Raw genomic sequence first — 23,898 nt, forward strand, 5'->3', positions numbered from 1 at the left:
AACACTAATTCTCATGATCCTGCAAGGTAGGTGATACTGGTCCCATTCTGTGGTTGAGAAAACTGAATCCGTGACTTACCCAAGGCCATGCAGCCAATAAATGGCGGAGGATTCTGACCCAGGTCTTTTTGCTGTCCCACAGTTAAAAAGTTCCGTTTTATTCCCTCTGGTAGATGGTGGCAAAAGGGAGGAGGCAGATTGTACATAGATAAGAAAGTAAGAGGGTAAGTTAAAATTTGATTGTGGTATACCTTATCCATAATCAGCCTAAAAGGTATATATGAAAGAGTCTTTGGAATATGTGTTTTGTTTTGTTTTGTTTTATTTTATTTTATTTTATTTTATTTTATTTTATTTTATTTTATTTTATTTTATTTTTTTAATGTTTATTCATTTTTGAGAGACAGAGAGAGACAGAGCATGAGCGGGGAAGGGGTAGAGAGAGAGGGAGACACAGAATCCGAAGCAGGCTCCAGGCTCTGAGCTGTCAGCACAGAGCCTGACACGGGGCTCGAACTCACGGACTGTGAGATCGTGACCTGAGCCAAAGTCGGACGCTCAACCGACTGAGCCACCCAGGCACCCCTGGAATATGTGTTTCTAAGTAAATTGCAAAACAGACCAAGAAAGGCAGAAGAATAATGATATTTTCATTGAATTGTTAGGCATTTATTATGCTGAAGGTCATTAAAAAAAAAAAATGCATTCTGTGTTGAAACCAGCCTCCTGAACTATAAGCACTTCGTGATCTGCCTCTGCCCTGGCCTGCCCTATGCTGCCTATCATTCTGTGTGCCTACAGGAGCCTGGCCTTACATCCCTGCAGAAATGCTAATGTCCTGTTAGAGGACTTGCTGTAGCTGGTGTACTCTGAGAAGAGGTTCGTGGGTGGGATTTTTGGTTTTATTTTGTCTTTCCTAACAAGATAACCTTGCTACTTGTCCTCCCTCTCCAGACCCCCAAATTAGCCGGTGTGAGCTGGATAGTAGCTGGATGGTGCCATGAGATTCAGATAATAGTCTCAAGCCATGTAAATCTTATGGGGGTAATTATTACCACAAACCAAACTGTTTTTTTTTTTAATTTTTTTTTTCAACGTTTTTTATTATTTATTTTGGGACAGAGAGAGACAGAGCATGAACGGGGGAGGGGCAGAGAGAGAGGGAGACCCAGAATCGGAAACAGGCTCCAGGCTCCGAGCCATCAGCCCAGAGCCTGACGCGGGGCTCGAACTCCCGGACCGCGAGATCGTGACCTGGCTGAAGTCGGACGCTTAACCGACTGCGCCACCCAGGCGCCCCCACAAACCAAACTGTTAAATTAGCGTGTGGTTTTTTTCCTTAACTATCCTCCCTAACCCCTGCTATTTAAAGAATATTCTTAGGAAGCATCTGTTTAAGACTGCTGCTAATAGCTAAACCTTACCCCACACCGAGGGTGGTACTAAAAGCTGTTCACATGGAAAGTGAGCCTGGGTCAGTGAAAATCAGAATTTGAGTATGTGAATGATAAAAATAAACAACCCCCGCCCCCCTCCAAGGACAATAACACCTTACAAAGGTCTACAATCAAAAGTTGCTTTTTTGAGGCAGAAGGGAAGAAGCACAGAGCTCTGGTTCCCTGGACTAATGATGCCATGAAGCAGCAGGGAATTATTCTGATGGATCGTGTATACCCCATTTAGGAGGTACCTTTAAAAGGGGAGTGAAACTAATTTGGCTTAATAATTGTCTTCTGACTCAACTTCTAAGTTTTGGTATTAAACTTTGTGGTGATGATTGATACAATATTAGATACCTCCTCAGCTGTTTTCTTAGCATGGTATTGACAAACACTTGGTTATGGTTTCAGCCTTCCTTCTGCATTGGCCAAGTTGCCTTTTGTAGGATGATTCATGTTTTAGTGAAAGGATGTGTGAAGTGTCCCAGGGATTTCCTTTCGAAGAACCCCAAGCCACCTGGAGAAGAGCTGGAACTTTCTGGACTACTTTTGTAAAGACTGCTTTGTAATTTTCACTTCTTAAAAGTGTATCTCTTGATTTTGCTCTCAGGGTCAGACAAACAAAATTACACAAATTTAGCTGTGTTTCTCACCCCCGTAATCAGAATTACTCAGATTTTCCTGTCTTCCACCGAAGATCTAAGGAAACTAAGCCACTTGGTGAATATACTGGGAGAAAGAAAAAAAAAAAAGAACGGTATTATGTGTCGTTCTGATTTCAACTACATACAGCATTAGTTGCAGAAGATCCGGAACATGTTGTGTGTAAATCTATAAATATGTACACATTGCATGTATATAAAAATTCTTCACACTTGTAGCGGTGCGCACTGGGTATCCTAAAGAATTGAGTAGGCACTGTGATGAGACTTCACAAACCAGATGGGAAAGATGCAATTAATAGCCACACGGGACAGGGTATGGAGCAATTCAGGAAAATGGAGAGATTTAAGTAAAACTTGTCAGTCAGGAATCTGGCATGGAGACTGTCTTCATACTATGTGTATGTAACAGACATTTCATATTCTAGTAACAGTGTTAGCACGGACGGGTGCCTGAATTCAGGCTAGCGATACAGTTCATTGAAGTATCGCAACTGTATTCGGAAATGTATTCGGATTTCAAGGTTCCCCACTTAGGAAATAGATGCAACCAAAAGAAAAGTAATAAAGTGGTATGAGAGCAGGTGTGAAAGGTGACAAACCATTGGCAACCATTCAAAGGCCAGGACAGGCCAATTTAGGGAGCTGGTGGTTGGATTAGGAATAAGGGCAGAGTACAAATGGAGGGGCAGGACGTGTGCTCCTGGGAAGGAGGCAGGGGACTGCTGGACCCTGACACTTCAGTGGTGTTGGGTAAAACCCTGATTCTCCCACGTCCTCAGAAGGGCTCTCCAGGCCAAGCCAAGATGGCGCGCAGTAGCATAGCGGCTCTCGTCACGTGCTGGGGCAGGGGCGTGGCCTCGGGGGAGCAGGCCAGGCCCCGCCTTTCGGGGTGGGGCCAGGGGCCTTTAGGGGAGGGTGGGGCGGGGCCTAGAGGCGAGGCGCTTAGGCGCTGGCGGAGGCTGCAGCTACCTCCGCGCTCGCTCCGCTCCCTAGGACGTGTCTGGCTCCCCCGAGTCGGGGGCGGCTCCCTTCCGCCTCGGAGCTGAGCTGCCTGGCTCTCGACGACTGCAGGCAGGTGAGCGCCCAGAACCCGGGCTGGGAAAAGGATGCCTCTTCTTCCCACCTCCAGCTCCCCTCCAGTTTGGGGAGGGGTCTCTGTCTAGCGCGCCTTGGAAAACAGCCCCGTTTTACTCCGGATGTGTCGTCTCCGGCTGGCATAGATAGTGCTCTCTCCGCCGCCCCTCGCCGGCTTTTGCAGTGCCCTGTGCCCTTGGGGGTGAGAATGGGGGGCGATGCCCGGTTTGCGGGAGGGCGTGGAGTTCTCCCTCATCTCCACCATCCTCGGAGGAGGGGGGCTGAGTTGGCAAGTCTCCCGGTGGGAGCTAGATGGACTGCGCCCCCATTTCCCATCCAGGAGAGTCAGAGAAAAAGCACCTCTTAGCTCTTGGGCCGGCTCCGCTGCTTTGGGCACAGGAGGTACTGAGGTCTTCGAGCTTGCCGGGGGTCTTAATCCTTCCCGCGTTGCTCCTAACACCCCTTCTTAATATCGCTAGCTCTCCGTTCCTTGAACTGCCAGTCTCAGGCTGTGCCAGAAATGCCCCCATCTCCGCAGTGCCGGGGCTGGGATGGAAGGAGCGGCCAACCCGAGGTCTGGTGGGGGTGGGGGTGAGAGTGGGCGCAACCGGAAAAGAGGGCTGGAATAGATTCCTGAACTGGGAGGATGGGAGTGGGGAGTTGACTTTGAACCACGCAGTAGGAGTGTTTTCCAGTATAGATCCTGCAGGTTTTGATGGTGGGTGAGAAGAGAGAGGTCAGGTTGGAGGACTTGGAAATGTGGTGTGGGTGGTTTTCTTTGAGAAGGAGGAGGGATCCAGGACAAGGTGCCACTAGGAGCTGATGTCACCTCTGAGGAGAGGTCTGCTGGCAGTATCCATTTAGAGGGATATGTTTGTTGGGGCTGCTATTCTGTTGTTCTATGTGGTGAGCGAGTGGTTAAGGAGGAGGCTTTGCTTAGTTAGCATGGAGATCCCCTCCTGGTGGGAGCTGAACAGGCCTCTCCAGTAGCCAGGTTTCAGGGACTTCCCTGTCTTTCCAGAGCTGTTGGAACTGATACCTAGTACTTTTGTTCAACACCCAGCAAACATTTATTTGGTACCTACTGTGTGCCAAGCACGATGCTATGTGCTGGGTCTTTTGAAGGCAATTTCCAGCAATGGAGCAGCTGAAAGGTACACACTCTGTTAACAACTCCCCCGCTCCCATTTTGTTGCACTGCTGTTGGATTAGGAAAAAGCAGAGCCCTGTCTACATGCTTTCAAACAGCTGTCTGAACTGGATTCCAACCCATCCACCCACTACCACTATTAACTGGACAGGTAGTCCCAAGAGAACCTGCCTTAGCAAAAGGGACAGTTTGAACGATTTTTCTTGGCTATTTTCTAGGACTTTGTCCTGAGGCCCGAGGAGGCTGCCTGAGATAAATAGCATCTCAAAATAATGAGATGATGAATCGCACAATGATTATTAGAGGCCAAGAATGCACGAGACACTCGGCACAGTGGGAGATGCCCTCTTGTGGAAGATAGAAGAGTGTGGGGAAGGGGGTGTGAGAAATCTCATTTAGTGGTACCTGGGCGTGTGCCGATGAGCATGTCATGATGTCAGAACCATGGAGTATATGAGGTCTGGCAGTTGGGTGATAAGGAGGGATTGGAGGGGCAGGGCAGGGCAGGGCAGGGCAGGCAACCAGGCTCCTAGGTCTCTTCTCTGAGTTGACTGCTGGAATCTTAGAGTTGCCAAGAGTTGTCAGGGATTTCAGTGGATCTTTCAGAGCCTATGAGGCTAGCAGGGTGCGAGCTGGGGAAGGGAGGAGGAGTCAAATTTGAAGGCTCGGTAGGGCCAGGGAGCCGGAGACCAAGGGGGCTTTAGGATATGGAGACACTAGCTGAGGCCTTTTTATGCCGGGGGGACTCTCCCCTGGGGCCTTAGGCCCTTTGGTTGGGTTGCTGTAGGAGCAAAGGTGTGGCTTCTGATTGGCATGGGGTTGTGCGTGGCATGTGTGTCCTGGAGAGGAGGTGGTAAGGAGCAGAGAGGACCACAAGAGTAAAAGCTGCCTCAGAGTCTAGGTCCCAGGTATGGAATCAGGAGGAATGGAGGGGAGGTCACAGGGAGGGGTGGTGTGTATTGCAGCCACATGAAGTCACCATCTGTCCCCCCTCTGGCCTGCTAGCTCACTGACCTATAATTAGCTCTGGAGGGCATACGGTGCTGGCTCACAGGAGCGTGGCACTGTGGATGGCTAGTGAGGTAAAAAGTACTCTGATGGACCGTGGTGCTTGGCCAAATCTGAGAGGGGCAGCTTCTAGGGGACCCTCAGTCTTTGCTGTGCAGGGAGGGGCCTGTGGGAACTGAGAATGCCATGGGGCAGGGCCGGTGGGGGGAAGTAGCCGTGGGAGAAGGAGCTCTGAGCTTGGATGGTGTGAAACTCCAGGGCTGGGCGGGGCTTGAGGACTGCCCTCTTCTCCTTGGCAATGGCTCTCCAATCCCACAGGAAACATTGCTGCCCAGTGCATTGCTCTGGTCTCCGAGAGCCTTGGGTCCTACAGACCCCTCTCCCGTCAGGTGTCTTCTGTTCCGCCAGGCGAGGCCAGCTCCAGCACGGAATAGCTTCTTGCCTGTCGGGCTGAGAGGGCTTGGCTAGGGCTGCTTCATTCTGAGAGAGCTGGAGGAGAAACTGCCACTGGTTAATTCAATTGGACATACTCCAAGTGGTGCTCGGGGCTGACCCCAAGGCTGTGTCAGAGACGGGTTGTTTGGTCATGTGCTACTCTCTGTTGCTTTCGAGCCATTTCTTGTATACGGTAGTCCCCCTTGTTGCAGGGGGACCCACGACATTCCAGCACCCTCCGTGGATGCCTGAAACCGCGGATAGTACCAAATCCTATGTATGGTGTATTTTTTTTCTTATGCTACACACCTATGATAGTTTAATCTGTAAGTTAGGCACAGTGAGAGATCGGCAACAATAACTGGTAATAAAATAGAACAATTGTAACAACGGACTGTAATGAAAGTTACATGTGAATGTGGTCTCTCTCCCTAAACATCTTACTGAACTCACCTTTGTTCTTGTGACGACGTGAAATGACAAAGGGCCACAAGATGAGATGAAGCGAGATGAATGACGTAGGCACTGTGATGTCGCCTTAGGCTGCTGTTGACCTTCTGACGATACATCAGAAAGAGGATCCTCTGTGGTTGACCACAGGTAGCTGAGATCCCAGAAAATGAGACTGTGGATCGACGAAGGGGCAGGGGGGAACCACTCTATCTGTGTCCTCTCAAGTAGACCGTGAACTTCTTGAGGGTTGACGGCATATCTCACACGCCTTTTGAATCTATAACAACTCTTAGAATCCGGTATTGGATTCATGGAAATCAGCTCAATATGTAGTTGTTGGATTGAATCAAAGAGGTCTGTCTTCTGATTCCCTGGGTTCAAAGAAGCAGGGCTGCCTTGCAACTAGAAATATTTAACCTAGAGCCGAGAAGCCCCTGGGGACCCCGTACAGTGTGGTCTTACATCTCAGTGGGAGAATTAGATTCTATAGGCAGTAGGTAAAGTGAAAATCCCCAGATCTCCCATGAAGCATGGTGTATGGGTTTAGGTCTCTAATGCTGAACAGTAGCATTACTGTAGATCAACATATACATTATGTTAATAGTATTCATGGTTATTAATTGTATAATATGTGCAGTGATTTTTAAGAGAGTATGTACAGTATAATTTTGTGGTTAAGTGTCAGATGAAGTAGCTGCTTTGCGTTAGAGGCTTTCGTTGCATATTTTGCTTGGCCAATAGAGTTGAAGTCTCGTAACTAAAATATGTGGCTGATGTGACTTCATGGCCACTGTCTTCAGATGGATGACTGTCATTTCAGAGGGGAGACAGGTTTGCATTCGGTGCAAGGAAAAGTTTCCTTAGGACAACGAGGGCTACCTCATTTAGCGGTGAGCTCCCATTCCCGAAGGATCATCAAATGAAGACTGAGCTGTCAGGGATGTGTAGAAGGAACTCCCACCTTGTGTGGGAGGTTGGCCTACGTGACCTCGGAGAACCCTTCCAAGTAGGAATGTGCAGTTCTAGGTAAGGGACAGGGTAGGGTGGGCAGTGGATGGCAGGGGTCCTTGGCACATGCCACAGAAGAGGACTCTCCTTTGGCTTGGAGGAGGATGCTGAGAGTGGAAGGCTTGGGGGGTGGGGGCCAGGCTAGGACCTCGGCCTGGGCTGTTTTATGAGGAACGACGTTCTGGGAGATCCAGGGGGTGTCCGCCGCCATCTGTGATGCACCTGGAGCCCTGGGCCTGGGAGACCTGCAGGGCAGCTCTGATGGGTGGCAGTATAGAAGGGTGGGCTGGACCCAGTTCCTTGAACTCCGCTCACACGAGACTAACTGTGGAGCACCCCCAAAATGTTTGGCTTTTGTTTGGGGCAGAGTGCCTGGAACAAATGGAGTTTTCATTCTTTCACTATCATCCCCATCCCTCCCTCTTCTCCCTCTCACACGGGTTCAAGGCCATGCGTGCCCTTCGTGCACTTACAGTCTGTCATGACCAGCGATGTATGCTTTCATGATCAGACACACACAGCCACACATAGGCTCTCGTGGCGCCCGCATGCTCTTAACAGCACACATGATTTCTTGACTCCCAGATGCCCGGGCTTATATAACCACACACACCTTCACTCCCATGACTATACACACACTCACAACACATTGTGATGATCAGACTCATAGTCATGTGTGTCATGAGCCCTTGGCGTATGACCACACACAATCTGTCTCACCATTACACATACCTATGCACTGTCTCACACACGTGCTCTCAGAGAGGACCCTGTCCTCACGACCGTGCTCTTACACGTGGGCACTCTCTCATGGCCATACGTACACAGCACACGTTCTCATGACTATTACACAGCATTGCACAGGTACACGGGTCCCCACACACGTCCTCTGTCTCATAACCTCTCCCACCCTTTTGTGCCCGCGCACACACACACACTTTAGGATGCTGTTCTGAGCGCTCTGGGCCTTTCGTGCCCTGGTGCCTGACAGCACTTCCGTCTTGTGTCCCTGATCCCCCCCCCTGGGAAGTTCTGTTTTCTGCGGTGTGACAGCTCCCTAATCTGATGGGCTGATCTACCAATACAGAGGCTTCTGAGCATTTTTTTTTTTTTTCAACACCAGAAGAACCCTATGTGTCCTACAGGGACCCTAGTTCTGAGAGATTTCTTATTCCCCAGATATGCCACACTTACTGCTTTGTTTCTTCTTCTGCAAACCTTATTTAAAGACATCTGTGAGTGTTAAACACTGGTTCTGCTTAGCAGAACTTGGCCCGGGTTACCGAACCTGATGATGGAAGTTCAGCCAAAGCCACGTATGTGCTGTGTGCAGTGGCCCAGCCTTACGTTTTGCTTTATGCAAGCGTATGATCTGTGAGACATTCAGAATGTGGGAAAGAGTCGGTGGGCCCCCAGTGCCACCTGGGTAGCCTTCTCAGCTTTACGGCTGTGTGCCATTGACGTGCTGACTCTCTGAGGGAACACGTGTTTATTTTGGCAGGGGTCTCCTGTAGACAGTGCTTAGCCCAGGGTTTTTCTAACCTCTTTTTAGACTTGGAACCCTCTTATGCACACGAAACCTTAATCAGGTGGTCGGCCACAGTGATGGATTTGGAGCTGACGAGATTAAATTAAGAAAAGGGAGCTCGGGGGCGCCTGAGTGGCTCCATCAGACCTCACTCTTTATTTCAGCTCAGGTCATGATCTCAGGGTTCACGAGATCGAGCCCTATGTGGGGCTTTGCGCTAACAGCGAGGAGCCTGCTTGGAATTCTTTTTCTCCCTCTCTCTGCCCCTTCCCTGCTCACGCTTTTAGAAACATTTTTTTTTTTTACATTTACATTTTTTTTACATTTATTTTATTTTTGAGAGACAGAGAGACAGAGCGCAAGTGGGGAGGGGCAGAGAGAGAAGGAGACAGAATCCGAAGCAGGCTCCAGGCTCTGAGCTGTCAGCACAGAGCCCATTGTGGGGCTTGAACTCACAAACCGCCAGATCATGACCTGAACTGAGGTCGGACGCTTAACTGACTGAGCCACCCAAGTGCCCCACCTCTGTGCCCTTTTTCCTCCTGGGCTGCCCCTAAAGGTACTCTCTCATAGTCTCTAAATCCTGCCTTCGTTTAAAGAGGTAGTTGTGATGGCTATACTTTTGGGTATTTTAGAAGAGGAAGTATTTAGAAGAGGAGACTCACAGTCTTTCTTTCCCCACTAGCCTTTGACGTTAGTCTTCCTGGGGTGGTGACAGTGAGGGTGACCATGCAGCCAGGTATGTCCAGGGTAGCCTGGTTCACACCCATGTCCTGGTGTGATTGTTAGCAGCACCTCCATTCATTCTCAAGAAGGTCCTGGTTTGGGGCGCCTGGGTGGCTCAGTCGGTTAAGCATCCGACTTCAGCTCAGGTCATGATCTTGCAGTTCGTGGGTTGGAGCCCCACGTTGGGCTCTGTGCTGACAGCTCAGAGCCTGGACCCCGCTTTGGATTCTGTCTCCTTCTCTCTCTGCCCCTCCTCTCACTCATTCTCTGTCTCTCTGCCTCTCTCTCTCTCTCTCTCAAAAATAAATAAATGTTAAAAAAAAGTAATAAAAAAAAAAAGAAGGTCCTGGTTTGGATGGTAAGTTGTATGTTCACCTAAGCGATAGGCCATGTCTTGGGAAGAAGGTGTCCCATACCTGACTGCTGGGGAGCCGCCGGGGAGATGGGCTTCACAGATACAGGCTTGGGGACCCTGCCGGATAGAGACATCGCTCCCTGCGTCTCTCTGAGTGCACCCAGCATTAGGAAGGAGAGTGCCTGGGTCTGGCAGTGGGTGCTAACTGACACTTGGGTAGGGTGTTTTATTCCTCGTAACAGTTTCTGTCTCTTATCTCCTTGGACCCTCATGACAACCTGTAAGATCAGTAGAGTGTGTTGTGTTCTGGCCTTCATTTTCCAGATTTGGAAACTGGAAGCCCAGAGAGATAGTCTCACTGCCGGTCTTTTCGGGGGCCCGGAGAACTGGATGCTTTTGAAGGGACATGTAGCCAGTCAGCAGTGAGAAACTGTCAGGAGAGCTTTTCTAAGGGTTTTTCTCTGGGAATGGCTTCCTGTGGCTGACATGGATTTTTAGTTTTCTTACTGTGCTTAGAGTGAGCCCGGCCTTGAGGTGCTGCCTGGGGTGCTAAGAGTTAACACCGACTATGTGCTGGACAATGACCTCAGCACTCTGGGTGCATTAACGCCAGTGATCTACATATCGGCTGTCCGAGGAGGGCCTGGCTATCCTCCCCACTTCACAGATGAGGAACTGAGGCTCAGACAGATGAAGTCTCTTTCCAGAGTCGCATGTGTGGTCAGTGGGGGAGTCGGCAATCAGGCCCATCGGCCTGCTCCAGAGTCTTGCAAGGGAGGAGGGGCGCCTGTCTTGCTCTCAAGAAGCTTTCCTTTTCAGAGGGCAAGAGAAAGGAACCTGCTCCCAGGCCTTGGGCCAGTGTTCACTCTTTTGGAATTCCTCTTCTTTACACTTGGTCAGCGATGGTCTGCCCAGAAATGACTCTGCCACACGTATCTGTTCAGTTCCATGTATGTTAGGCCCCTGGAGGAAATGGTTCTCACCCCAGAGTATTCAGGTGCGATGATGTGTCACGGAGACAGGTATAAAGAAAGGGCCGTGCCGGGTCCGTCGAAGGGCCAGTCTTACCTGTAGGAGAATCAGAAAGGGCTCCATGGAGGAAATAGTGTTTGAGATGGGCTTGGAAGGGTGAGCGGAAGTGCCTTAGACTGACATGGAAGGGGCCACTGAGGCAGGCTGGGTGAGATGCTAGAAGCTGGCGAGCAACATGGTGGGTCTGGGAGCATGACCCCAGGGTAGGGAGTAGCAGGGGAGGAGACTCACTGGGCTCTTGGGGGAGAGGAAGAGTGAGGGTGAGGCTTTTTGGGGTGGTGGGCTGAACAGGGAGAGGGGGGAGGGAGGAGAAGCTTCTGGGTTAGAGGGAAGGAGAGGTGGGCAGCTGGACTTCATTCAGAGGATTGTATCTGAAAACCCCGCAGGGTGAGGGGAGCTGAGGGCTGTTTCTGTAGTTCTTGTGGGAGTGTGGTGTGGGGTGCGGGGCTCAGGGGACTGTTGACAGCTCGGTTTGGAGTCCTTAGGGCATCTGGGGTCGGGGGAGGGCTTCAGGTGGGTGGCGGATGAGGCCTTGGAAATGAGTCACTTCCAATGGGCAAGTGACCATGGTGGCTGCTGTGCAGAGGCCTTCCCCAGGGTGCACGGGGGTGGGGGAAGCCAAGGCGATATGTCCCTAGGCTGCCTTGTCCCTGGACAAGGGCGAGAAATGGCAAAGGAGTCATGGCCTGTCTTCCCTTTCGCAACTGCCTTCCCCTCCTCCTTGGAGTCAGACAGACCGGGATCGAATCCTAGTTCTTCCTCTTACCAGATGCGTAGACTTCGTTACATGACTCTGAGACCCAGTTCTCACTGGGAAGAATTGGAAGAATTGGGTCTTCCTCGTGAGGAATTGTGAGGATGGAAGTAAGTTAATAGATGTTAACCAACAGCCCAGTGCCTGGTATCGAATACATCAGAGCTGCTATCATAATCAGTATTATTTTCCTAGAGGACCGCCTCCCTCCCCTTCCTCCAGTTGAGTGGGAGCATGGGAAGGAAGGGAGCACGGCCCTCCTCTTTTGCCTCCTTGCTCTGAGGGGCTTCACCCTGAGGCCCCCTCTTGGCCAAGCTCGTGGCCCACTCACATTTGGGCACAGCTCCAGCCAGCTTTGCCCTAACCCTTTGGCCTCTACAGGGCCACCAGCTTTGCCCTCGATGAGCTCCCTCACCATGGTGGGGCCTGCCATCTGGTAGGGCAGTAGGGAGCCAGCCCGTGTGTGTGTGTGTGTGTGTGTGTGTGTGTGTTCAGCCAGAGCATCAGACCCAAGTCAAGTGCACAGCCCTTCTGTTTGTTGGGAAGAGATGGGGGGGGGGGGTCGTGACTCTTGGAAAGCCAGAGAGGCCTCAGATTTGCCTCTTCTGTGTTTATGACTCCAGACACCTGGTGTGGGTCCAACCCCTCCATACACACTCACACACTTGCACTCACACTCATGCCTGCTCTCTCTGGAGCCCTCTTCCTCGGTGTCACAGCCTGCCCGTACTCCTCACTGGCAAAGCCCCTCAAATGCTCACTTTGGGGGCTGGTAGCTGTCGCCTCTGAATCAGGACCTGTGAGTGTTACTTAGAAATTGTGCAGGAGTTGAAGAGGCTTCTGTTAGGCTGAGATGATAATTGCGCTATTTAAAGCCGGCCCTGGAGCCAGAAGGAGCCAGGTGTCCCGACCCGGTTGCCTTAGAGCTCCTGGCTGTTGTTCACCGTGCCGCACAAGTGGGGGCAGGATAGGGGGGTCCTGGCCAGCCATCTCGGGGCATCTGCCTGGCATCGCCCTCTGGGCTCATCCTCAACCTGCTCTACGTGATGCCATTTCACTAGCGGAAGTGGAGTGGTTACCTGGCACCTGGTTGGGAGGGAGGCTGGGAAAAGCTGGGGGCAGCCAGCTTCTCAGTTGCCAGAAAGACCAGGAGGACTGGGGGAGGCCAAGCTGGACCAAATAGCCAGCACATCCCGGTGGGCAGCCTGAGGTCTGTTCTTCCTTCCTGAGAACCTCCCAGCCCCTTTTCCGTAGGAGCTAGGACAAGCCCTCCCACAGGCCTGCCTTTGCCCTCTACTAAGGTAATTCACACACCCCTGCAATCATGGGGTGCTTTCTGCTTTTCCCAGCTCTGTGTTATCTGTGATCTCATCCCTCGAAGGTGGGCAGAGCAAGGGTCGTGGGTTCCATCTTACAGCAGAGCTCTCAGTAGGTGGCGACAAGCCCAAGGTCATCTGGCTGGTCTGTGGCAGAACTGCACCCGAGGTGTCCAGAGTCCCGGCTCTGGGCTCCTTCCTCTCTTACTACACTGCAGGATGCCTGGGGATCTGTTGGACTGAGGCTGTTCCCAGGACCCTGAGCTCCTGAGTGCACTACACTCTTCTTCCGAGGACAGGTTCTGTCACAAGGAGCCTCTTCCCCAGCCGGACCCTCACTTCTCTCTCATTTCGTCTTGGAGTGGGATGGGGGAGTGGGAGGGGACGAGGGCCTGGCAGCTGGTGAGTTTGGAGAGGTTGTGGTCTTTCAGCCTCACAGATTAGAGCATTCGGGGTGAGGGTCGTGGGCACAGTGGGAGGGAGAATTGGAGGAATCGCTATTATTGGCATTAGTGAGTTGGCACTTCTGGCAAGACTGGGGTAGCAGCCCCTCCTGTCTACTCCCATCTGCTCTGTGGGGCAGGGACGTCGGGCTGGGAGAGTGCAGACCAGGGTGCTACTTTTGACCTCTGTAGCTGCTAGGGACCCAGCCCTCCACGGTGGCTTCCAGCTTGGGGAAAGGATCCCCTGGGTCAGAGTCTGTGTCCAGTGTGGGTCTGGGAGCATGTGTGTGGCCACACGTGTATGTCCCAGGTCCCCATGGTTCCGCGTCTGCTTGGATGCATGTGTGCGTGCACGCGTGCGTGTGTGTGGGCGTACCCACATGCCTGCCTGAACTCCTGGGCCCCCTGGGAAGGACTGTGGGGGTGAGCTCAGGAGTTCTCAAGCTGGTGCTCTAGCTTGTGTCTGATCTAGGCCCACATTCCTCCCCAGCCTCCCTCTTGCTGCTCCCATTTCTGCCTGGATCATGAGTACTTTGGCGGGGGGGGGGGGCAAGCGGGGGATGATAGGTGGGTTCAGGTAGAAGAGGCTTGGTCCTTCTCTGGTTTCCCTGCTGGGTTCAGCCCTGCCACAGGCTGGGGGCTGCCCAACGTCCAACTTCTTTCCTCGCATCGGGTCCTCATACCTCCTGTCTTTCCCCTGATCGTCCCAGTCTGCCTGTTGCCCAGTCTGCCACCGGGGGCGGGGGGTGGACAAGACGCAGTCCCTGTGTCCCCCAGATGGTAAGAGGAGGGAAAGGAAGGAAAGCATCATTTAGAGAGCATCTCCTGTGTGTGCCCATTACCGTGCTGACTGCCTCACATCCTGTCTCTCATGCAGCTAGAGCTCTTCTGAAACGGATTAAAGTAGTGGCCTCCTGGCAGTGGGCAGGGGGGTTGGAAGGCAATGGCAGGCAGAGGAATCCCCAGCTGCACGCTGCCTTCCTTGGTACACCATTCTTTGCTCTGACCACCGGGCTTCCCCGTGCCGGGCTCAAGGTGTTCTCAAGGCTAGGCTGGGCACACGTTCCCCAGCAGGGAAACCAGCCTGCTGGCAGTGGCCGCGATGGGCCGTTACACGGTGGGAGAAGATTCCCGGCCACGCGCAGGGGCCCGCACGCCTCGGGAGACTGACACCCTTTACCCCCACCTGACCGTGGGTTCCTTCGCATCATTCGGTTCCTGCTCCGACACGGAAGTCGCGGGCCACGACTTCAGAACGGAAGCCTGCTCTCTGCCAGGTTTCAGGAGGAGGGGCGACTTGAGCTGGAGCCTCTTTTCCTTTTTTTTTTTTTTTTAATTTTTTTTTTAACGTTTATTTATTTTTGAGACAGAGAGAGACAGAGCATGAACGGGGGAGGGTCAGAGAGAGGGAGACACAGAATCTGAAACAGGCTCCAGGCTCTGAGCTGTCAGCACAGAGCCCGACGCGGGGCTCGAACTCACGGACCGTGAGATCATGACCTGAGCTAAAGTCGGCCGCTCAACCGACTGAGCCACCTAGGCGCCCCCGGAGCCTCTTTTCCAAATGATGGGCATGGAGCAGGTCAGGGCTCTCTGCCACCCAGTGCCCAGCCCGTGCCTTTCCAAGGAACCGTACTGGGTCAGTGGTCAGGGTAGGAGGTACCCTGGCCTTGTCTCCTGTGACCCTAGTAGTGCACCCTGTGTGGGTTCACACCTGCTTAGAGCCCTTTAACCCCTTCTGTGCTTACCTCGGCCTGAGTGCAGGGGGGAAGGCTATGGTGGGGCAGAGACCCTATTTATCCCCCTTTCACTTTCCCACCCCTGGGTCTCAGGAGGACTCTGGGCAGCCTGCTGGCTGCTCCCCTGCCACTGACTGAATCATTTCTATATTTGGCCAGTGAGCCACGTGGGTGGGGAACCACTCCACTGCGGCTGCACTTCTGACAGCTGGGGGGTGGGGAGAGCTGGAGGCAGAGGCTACGGCAGCGGGCATGTGCGTTCCTTGGGAGAACTAAGGAAGGCGCCATCCGAGTGAGTGAGTAAGCCTGGAGGAGGGGCATGCGCTGACATCTCCTTATCCTCCCCCACGTTCTGGTCCAGGTCCTGTTTCTCCCCCCCCCCCCGCCCCCATCCCCTCCCCTGGATGCCCTTCTTTCCTCAGCTGGTCCTCAACACAGCCTCTTCTCCCACAGACCACTGCCCTCCAGAAACGATGGGCGTCGCTAGACCCAGCTGGGACTCTGCCAGGCTCCAGCACTCAGCCTAAGGAAGGGCCCTCTTCCAGCCCTGCTCTCCCTGCCTGTCATGGCCACACTCGGCTGCTGCCCGCTTGTCTGGGGACATAGGGCACCCAGCCCCAGCCCTGAGAGGTTAAGCCAGGCCCTCTGGCTCCATTCCACAGGGGCACTCCGGGCACCAGGCCCCTTTCAGAGCAAAAGCGACTGATGCCATGGGAGAAGCCCCTGCCCACCTGCCCACTCACCTGGCGCTGCCTGCTCTGAGACCCATGCACTGGGTCCCCCTGGAGGTGCCAACCCTGTGAACCCCTCCCCTGTCCCCCGACGCTGAGAAGGCCCTGTCCACCCCCACCATGTGTGAGGTGATGCCCACAATCAACGAGGGGGACCCCCTGGGGCCCCCCCATGGCGCCGATGCTGACGCCAACTTTGAGCAGCTGATGGTGAACATGCTGGATGAGCGGGAGAAGTTGCTGGAGTCCCTTCGGGAGAGTCAGGAGACCTTGGCAGCCACGCAGAGCCGGCTCCAAGATGCCCTGCATGAGCGGGACCAGCTCCAGCGCCACCTTAACTCCGCCCTCCCCCAGGTAAGGCCTGATTGTCTGCACCTCCCCACATTCTGCCCCCCTCTCCACCCCCCCACCACGCCCTGCTGAGCCCTGCTGAGCCCTGCACACTCTGGGCCCTCAGCTTATCTGCATCTGTTTGCTTATCGACAGATGGAATTCACAGAGCATTTAACTTTCCTTCATCTCCCTACATAAATCCTTTCCCTGTCACTCCCAAGCTCCTCAGCCTGGCATCGGCTTCACCTGGAGAAATGGATGGAATTTGATGCGGGAGAAAAACCCAGCCATAGCTGCCAACTGCAGTGAGCCCATGCGGCCACCAGGTGGCACTCTAGACTGGAAAGACACTTCCGCCTTGACTGATCCTCACCAGTGCCCTCCCTATTCTTGGAGGTGGTGGGTGGGGAATCACAGAGGGTGGAAATGGAGAAGCCTTAGAGAGCATCTAGTCCTCTTAATGCACAGATGGAAAAAACAACGGGTATCACATAGAAAATTCTAGGCAGAGCTAAACCTACAAGCCAGGGGTCTTGACGCCTGTCTCATGCTCCTAAATCAACACCACTACCACTAGCAACGATGGTCATCATTTCTGTTTTCCGTGTACTAAGTACTGTGTGTGCGGTTTGCCCCACTAAATGCTCATAGCTATGAAGCTGGTACTGTTACCGCCATCGTCTCTGTTTTACAAACGATGGAGGTGAAGCTCGAGGAGGTTAGTCAGTTGCACAGCCTGTGAGGGTGCTGCTGGGACCGGGGAGGAAGCTCTGAGGAGCCACACGGCTCCCGACTCAGCCCCAGGCTCTTTCCCCACATGTGGGGAGGAGAACTGAGGTGAACCCAGGAGGGCTGCGGAAATCTCCTACTGGGAGCTCAGAAGTGGTGGGGGGCAGAGTCTTGTGATGCTTCATCAAGAGGGATATAGAGTCCTGGTGAAGAAATGGCATGAGAGGTCCTCGCTGACTGTGCATGAGGCCCCAAACAAGCCCTAGAACGAAGGAGCCAGTCCCTGGCCCTGGGGCCCACAGGCTATAAAGGAGATGGATTAAAAACCCAAATGACCGGAAGACCAAGCAGGGGAAGAGAAGAGGGGCTCCAAAGGGTTGTTGAGATGGTGGTAAAAGTAGCCGCCTTTGGTGGACTTGTGCTAAGTGCTTTCCATGCGTTGGCTCATTTGGTCATTGTAGCAACACATGAGGGTGGCCTCTACTTGTGTCTTACAGATAGAGATGGAGGTTCAAACAGGCTAGATGACTTGTCCAGGGTCACACAGCTAATGGGGCAGAGCTGAGATCTGATTCCAGCCGCACACTGGGAACTTCAGGAGGGCAGGGATTATGTGTCTCTTGTGTATGTACCCAGGGACCTGGTACACGGTAGGTGCCCACAGTATTTGTGGTTAAACCATGGGCTTCTAAGATGGTGCTCTTAACCACTGTTCCAGACAGTTTTCAGAGGAGGGAGACAATCTTCCACTGGGGAGTCTGGAGGGTCCCAAGGAGGTATATCCATTGAGACGGGCTTTGAAAGCTACATGTGATTTCATCAGGTGGTGACAGAGGGTCGGGCTTCCCATGGGGAGGGAGCCCATTGAGCAAAGGTGTGGAATTAGGATGGTTTGCTGGTGATTGGATGTAGCAGGAGACCCAGGTTGACCAGATCTTAGGGTATATGAAAAGGAACCATGAGAAAGAAACTTGAAAACCAGGGTAAGAAGTTTATGTTCAGTGTTGTAGACAATGCCGTGCTTTGGGAGATTATCCTGGCAGCAGTGTGTCAGATGGGCTAGAGTTGGGGAGGAGGCAGGTGTTCTGGGGTGGGGAGCCCAGGAAGGGAGAGGAGAGAGCCCTGGTGGTGGGGTCAGGGCATGGGGCTGGGGGCGTGCCGAGTCCTGCCTCTGGGTACAAGTGTGTGTGTGTGTGTGTGTGTGTGTGTGTGTGTGTGTGTGTGTGTGTAAACTAAGGAGTAGAGCAGCACTGGCACCAGGCCTGGCTTTCCACCTTTGGCCATGGCCTTGACAGAAAGCAGTAATCCAGGAACAGGGTTAGGAGTCTGAGACTTCTCAGGCTCTGGCATCCCTGGGTCTCTGTGCCCTTCCCACAGCCCTTCTTATCCCCTGTTGCCTGATCTGAAGTGATCAGTGGGGACTGCTTTGGAATTTTTCCTTCTGTCATGAGTCCTTGGTGTGTGAAGGAAGCTTTAGGTTAGGACAGGGCTGCAGCTATCGTTCAGTCACTTCCAGACGCTGGGCAGCCACAGAATTTGCGCCACCTCTCTGAAAACTTTTCTGGAATAAGGTGATGTCTACTTTAGTTTTTATTAGTATTTATTTATTTATTTTTTGAGAGAGAGAGCATGAGCAAGGGAGGGGCAGAGAGAGAGGGAGAGAGAAAGAATCCTGAGCAGGCTCCGTGCTATCAGAGTGGAGCCTGATGCGGGGCTCGAACTCAAGAACCAGAAGATCATGACCTGAGCCTAAGCCAAGAATCGGATGCTTAATCAACCAAGCCACCGAGGCACCCCTATGTCTAATTTAATAGGATATGATGGACCTGGAAATGTGAGGCCAGCTTCTCACCCCTGTGTGCTTGTCCTGACCCAGATGGGTGGGTTGAAAAGGTGTCTCACGGTGTGTGGGCCTGACAGTGTGGGAACAGGGCCCCTCAAAGGGATACTTTGAGCATGGTTACCCAGTAAGGCCAGTGCAAGTGCCCTGCCATCAAGCCCCGGGATGCAGCCCTGGAGTGAGTGGCACATCCCTAGGATGTGTGCTAAAGCCAAATGGCGGACTGGGCAGGTCTGCTGTCTTGCTCCCCTGTCCATGGATCCTTATTTCACCAGCCACCTGCAGCTTGCAAAGCCCTGGGGAGCGGGCGGGAGGGAGCTCCCCGGGGTACTCCCTTCAAAGCCCCCTCTCTTCCTTGACTAACATCTTGGGACCTTACCATAAGGGGAGACTCCCCTCTGTCTGTTTCTAAAGGATGCTGCCATCGGGTTGTTGGGGAAATAGAAATACAAAATAGGAAGGACATAATCAGGTTATACGTTGGCTGGAGGGGCAGGGGGCTGCTAAGCAGATTCGGTGACTTTCTCACTCTTGTTTCCACCTCTGTCCCTGGCACCCTAACACATACTTGGAATGCATGGAGGGCGCAGAGATGTGGACCCCTCTAGGGATGCACATGCTGGCTGCGGTTTACAGCCCCGCGATACAGATGGATGGGGACTTTTCTGGGGGCAGGTGCTGGAAGTAAGGGACGGGTGAGACGATCCCACCACTGACGTGGGCGTGCAGGACACCGGTTAGGGGGCAAATCCCCAAGCACTCAGAGGCCTTGGGGGTTTTCAGGAATTTGCCACCTTAACCCGGGAGCTGAGCATGTGTCGGGAGCAACTTCTAGAAAGGGAGGAAGAGATATCAGAGCTGAAAGCAGAGCGGAATAACACAAGGGTAAGTGGGTGACCTGGTGTGTGTATGTGTGTGTGGACCCCTTGACCAAGGGAGCTGGCATGGCCAGGGCCAGGCATACCCCCCGCCCCTTCCTAACGTCTTTTTGTCTTGTGTTCTGGGATCAAATGATTCAGCCGTCGGTGCTAGGCTTTTCACCTGTAGATGGGGGTGGTCATAGGAAGGTCGGGGTCCTGGGAGAGAGGCCAGGCCAGCTGGCTCGGGGCAGGTGTTCTACTGGGGCAGCAGGTATTTACCAACATGAAGTATTTCGGTGTTTTAACAGCAGTGCACATGGCTGTACTCCTGTCCACTCAGTGGTCATGTGGACCCTGCTCATAGCCCCTGGGGCATATGCTCACAGCCCTCCCTCTTGCCCTCCCCTGCTCCCTGTCAGTTGCTTCTGGAACATCTGGAGTGCCTGGTGTCCCGCCATGAGCGGTCGCTACGGATGACTGTGGTCAAGCGCCAGGCCCAGTCACCTTCGGGGGTCTCCAGTGAGGTGGAGGTGCTGAAGGCCCTCAAGTCGCTGTTTGAGCACCACAAGGCCCTGGATGAGAAGGTACCCAGCCTGGCCCACCGCATGGCCCACTTCCCTGGGGCCTCTGTGAGACCCTTCTCTGCGATTTCTGCATCCTGTGCTTGGGGAAAACAGCCTTCTCGCTTCATAACTGGCCCCGCCCACCACTACCACCGGCCTGATCTCCAGGTCCTCCTCTTAGGTTCCCTCTCAGAAATTTGCCTCTTGGCAGGTCCCTCGCTTTGCCTCATGCCCAAAGCTGGTGGATCAAGCCCAGGCTCCTCCAGCCTGAGTCCAGTGGGGTCCCTGTTTCTTCCTTCATCTCCCCTTTCCGCGGGCAGGTGCGGGAGCGGCTCCGAGCGGCCCTGGAGCGCGTTACCACCTTGGAAGAGCAGCTGGCGGGTGCCCACCAGCAGGTAAGCTGCCTGCCCACCGTCCACCTGCAGACGGCTCCTGGAAGCCACGGCAGGTTTACTGATCCGCCCCAACCTGTTCTGCACTGGATTTCTCCCACCGTCAAGGCTGGAGACCGCTAGCCAAGGCGAGGCTGGGAGGCGAGGGTCTGGAACAACAGGAAGTTCTCTCCTCTTTGACTCACTACCCTGGGGGCTGTGCCCTACAGGTATCTGCCCTGCAGCAGGGGGCAGGGGCGCGGGATGGAGCGACAGAAGAGGAGGGGGCCGTGGAGCTGGGACCGAAGCGCCTGCGGAAGGTGGGTCATGGGAAACCGCGTGGCAGGGGCAGGTCTTCCGCCAGACGGGAGGTGAGGGCCCTACCCCGCTTTAGTTCAGCAGAGCAAATGCTTGAATTAAATTTGGGACTTTCTCCAATATTGCCACCTCTGTCTCCTTCTTTCCCCCACCCTGCCTGCAATGAAATCTATAGATCTTGAGCGTGTGTGTGCGCCCAACGTGCTGCTGGCTCATAATAACGTTGTCCACTTGAATCGCTAGGTGCCGTCTACCTGGTGTGTCGGTGTCAGGCGAGATCCCTTCTCTCTCTGAGCCTTTGTTCCCCTAGTCAGGCCCCTTCCTAGGTTATAAGAGTCTGAGACAGCAGGAGGTGGCGCGCACTGAAATTGGAGGCAGAGCTGTGGTCTGCTCTGGTTGTGCTATCCCTGGGGTGGGCCAGGGGAGTGGGATACCCTGGGCCCTGAGGACTGACTGGTGGCTCACTGTCCCTGGAGGATGACACGGGCCAGGTAGAGGAGCTGCAGGAGCTCCTGGAGAAGCAGAACTTTGAGTTGAGCCAGGCCCGGGAGCGACTGGTCACCCTGACAGCAACCGTGGCCGAGCTTGAGGAGGACCTGGGCACGGCCCGCCGGGACCTCATCAAGTCGGAAGAACTGAGCAGCAAGCACCAGCGGGACCTCCGGGAGGTGAGCAAGGCCCCCCGCCCCCACCCCCCGGCCCCATCTGGTTGAGTGGGGGCATTCAGCACCCGGGAGGGGAGGTGCTTGGATGCCCTGGGGGTGGAGGGAGGGCCGGACCGGGCTGGGGGGTTTAAGACTAAATACTGGGTGGGCTCCACTGTGGGGAGGAGTGGCGGGAGGGATGGGTCAAGGTCAGAAACCGGCAGGGCGATGTGGGGAAGATACAGCCAGCCAGGTATTGGTGGGGAGGTGCAGACAGGATGGGGGTGGGGTGAAGCTGATGACGTTCCGTCCTGTCCCCTCCTCTCCTGCCCAGGCTCTGGCCCAGAAGGAGGACATGGAGGAGAGAATCACGACACTAGAGAAGCGCTACCTGGCTGCTCAGCGTGAGGCCACCTCCATCCATGACCTCAACGACAAACTGGAGAACGAGCTGGCCAATAAGGAGTCCCTGCACCGCCAGGTAACTCCTCCCGATGGGGTGGGGGCAGGCCTCGTACTTGACCCTGGAGGCCCTGGTGGTCATGCCTGAACCTCCCCTTGGTGGCCCAGGAGCCCTTGGGGGTCCTGCCGGTCACCTTGGGAAAGGGGAAGCCAGGCCTCTTGGGCAGCCAAGAACCAAGGTTGTCCTTTGCTTCTCTGGCCTGGCACCTGCTCTCTCCTGAGGCTGGGGCAGAGGGTCGGGAGGCTTCGGTGTCCCCTCTTAACTCTCCCCCGCCCCGCCCCGCCCCGCCCCACCCGGTGCTAGTGTGAGGAGAAGGCCCGACACCTGCAGGAGCTGCTGGAGGTGGCGGAACAGAAGCTGCAGCAGACCATGCGCAAGGCCGAGACGCTGCCGGAGGTGGAGGCCGAGCTGGCTCAGAGAATTGCGGCCCTCACCAAGGCGAGTGGGCCCGGGGCCCGGGGGTCTGCCCCTGCTTCCCTTTCCGCTCCCGGAGCTCTTATGGAGCCAGGCAGTGAGTGGAGACGGCGGGAGGCACGCGGCACCGGGAGCCAGGAGACAGCTTCCCACGGCATGACTTCACTGTCCGTGTCTGTCGGTTGGAAGACCAATCCCTGCCCTCATCACCCCACAGGGAGGGGACGGTCCCCTGAGAAGGGGTGGAGAAGCCCTGGGAGAAGTAGATGAGACTGCGTGGATGCAGAGCGTTTATACTTACACTCTTGTGTTAATATTTCCTTTTGTGTGGGGCTGGAGTCGAAAAATTAGGACTTTCATCTCTGGAAAGATGAATTCCGAGAGGAGATAGGATCAGAGGGGGTGGAGGGTGGGAGTTTAGACCGAGCTTTTTTTTTTTTTTTTTAACATTTTATTTTATACTCGATGATTTTTCTTTTTTCTTTCTTTTTTTTTTTTTTTAAAGTTTATTTATTTATTTTGAGAGAGACAGAAAGAGAGTGCAAGCAGGGGAGGGGCAGAGAGAGAGGGGGGCACAGAGGATCTGCAGCAGGCCCTGTACTGACAACACAGAGCCCGATGTGCGGCTTGAACTCATGAACCACGAGATTATGACCTGAGTCAAAGACAGATGCTTAACTGACTCAGCCACCCAGGTGCCACTGAGTATACCTCTGTTTATCAAATTGAAGCATTCTGGGACCAACTCTGGTTGCTTGAAGGTGGCGGCTTTAGGATTAATACAAGGCAATAGAGTTGTACCTGATGGGTAGTAAACTTTGTGGAGTAATCATTCTTAAGAGGCGTGCAGGCTGGAACATCACAGGATCTGGAAGAGCTGGGTAAATGCACAGATATAGGCATGGGATGGGTTAATCAAGAGAATTTAAGGGTGTCTGCAGCAGGCTGGATGCCTTCAGGGGTGGCCTCACTTGGGATCACCTTCGCTATCCTCCCTCCGGCCCACTGAGAGAAGGAAATCAGAAGTAAGCATCAGGCCCCCGGAGCTTGGGAGGACACAGGCTGGCCAGTGTGGCAGGGTGGCAGCTTGGGGGCGCTGCGGCGAGAACCTGCAGCCTGGCTGTCCTCGGGGAAACCCAGGATCAAGTCTGCTTCTGCCACCAACTGGCTCCGTGACCTGAGAAAAGTCACCCCCTCCCCAATCAGGTGTCAGTGTCGTTATCTCTTTGATGATGCCATCATCTCCATGATGATGGGGTTGGACTTGGTGGTGTCTGAGACCTTTCTAGCTCCTAGGGATGAAGTGCTGGGTTTAAAGTGCAGCAGAAGATGTCACATGTGGGATGCTGAGCCGTCAGCTTGAGTATCTCCCAAAACTGCCAGGAAGGATGGGCTGAACTGAATAATATGTTCAAATGACTCAGTGGCGGTGGGGGGTGGGGGGGCTTTAAGGAAGGATTTCCTGACTGTGAGATGTGTGATAGTCTGGAATATCTAGTCAGCAGAG

General features: G+C 53.9%; 1 protein-coding gene across 3 annotated transcripts in view; it reads left to right on the forward strand.

Moving 5' to 3' along the window:
- Positions 1-3,064: 3,064 nt before the first annotated feature.
- PPFIA4 (PTPRF interacting protein alpha 4) overlaps positions 3,065-23,898 on the forward strand; it is a 51,228-nt gene continuing 30,394 nt past the window's right edge. For 2 of the 3 annotated variants that reach the window (XM_030302519.1, XM_030302523.1), the window contains exons 1-9: positions 3,065-3,179; positions 15,579-16,210; positions 19,542-19,643; positions 20,038-20,202; positions 20,502-20,576; positions 20,783-20,872; positions 21,347-21,538; positions 21,849-21,995; positions 22,281-22,415. In XM_030302519.1, coding sequence (XP_030158379.1) covers positions 15,977-16,210; positions 19,542-19,643; positions 20,038-20,202; positions 20,502-20,576; positions 20,783-20,872; positions 21,347-21,538; positions 21,849-21,995; positions 22,281-22,415 — 1,140 coding nt within the window. In that variant the 5' untranslated portion in view covers positions 3,065-3,179; positions 15,579-15,976. The remainder of the gene's footprint in view (positions 3,180-15,578; positions 16,211-19,541; positions 19,644-20,037; positions 20,203-20,501; positions 20,577-20,782; positions 20,873-21,346; positions 21,539-21,848; positions 21,996-22,280; positions 22,416-23,898) is intronic. The other variant, XM_030302524.1, reaches the window with a different exon arrangement.

The sequence above is a fragment of the Lynx canadensis genome, chromosome F1 (genome assembly GCF_007474595.2).
Source record: "Lynx canadensis isolate LIC74 chromosome F1, mLynCan4.pri.v2, whole genome shotgun sequence".
In the NCBI taxonomy this organism is placed as follows: Eukaryota; Metazoa; Chordata; class Mammalia; order Carnivora; family Felidae; genus Lynx; species Lynx canadensis.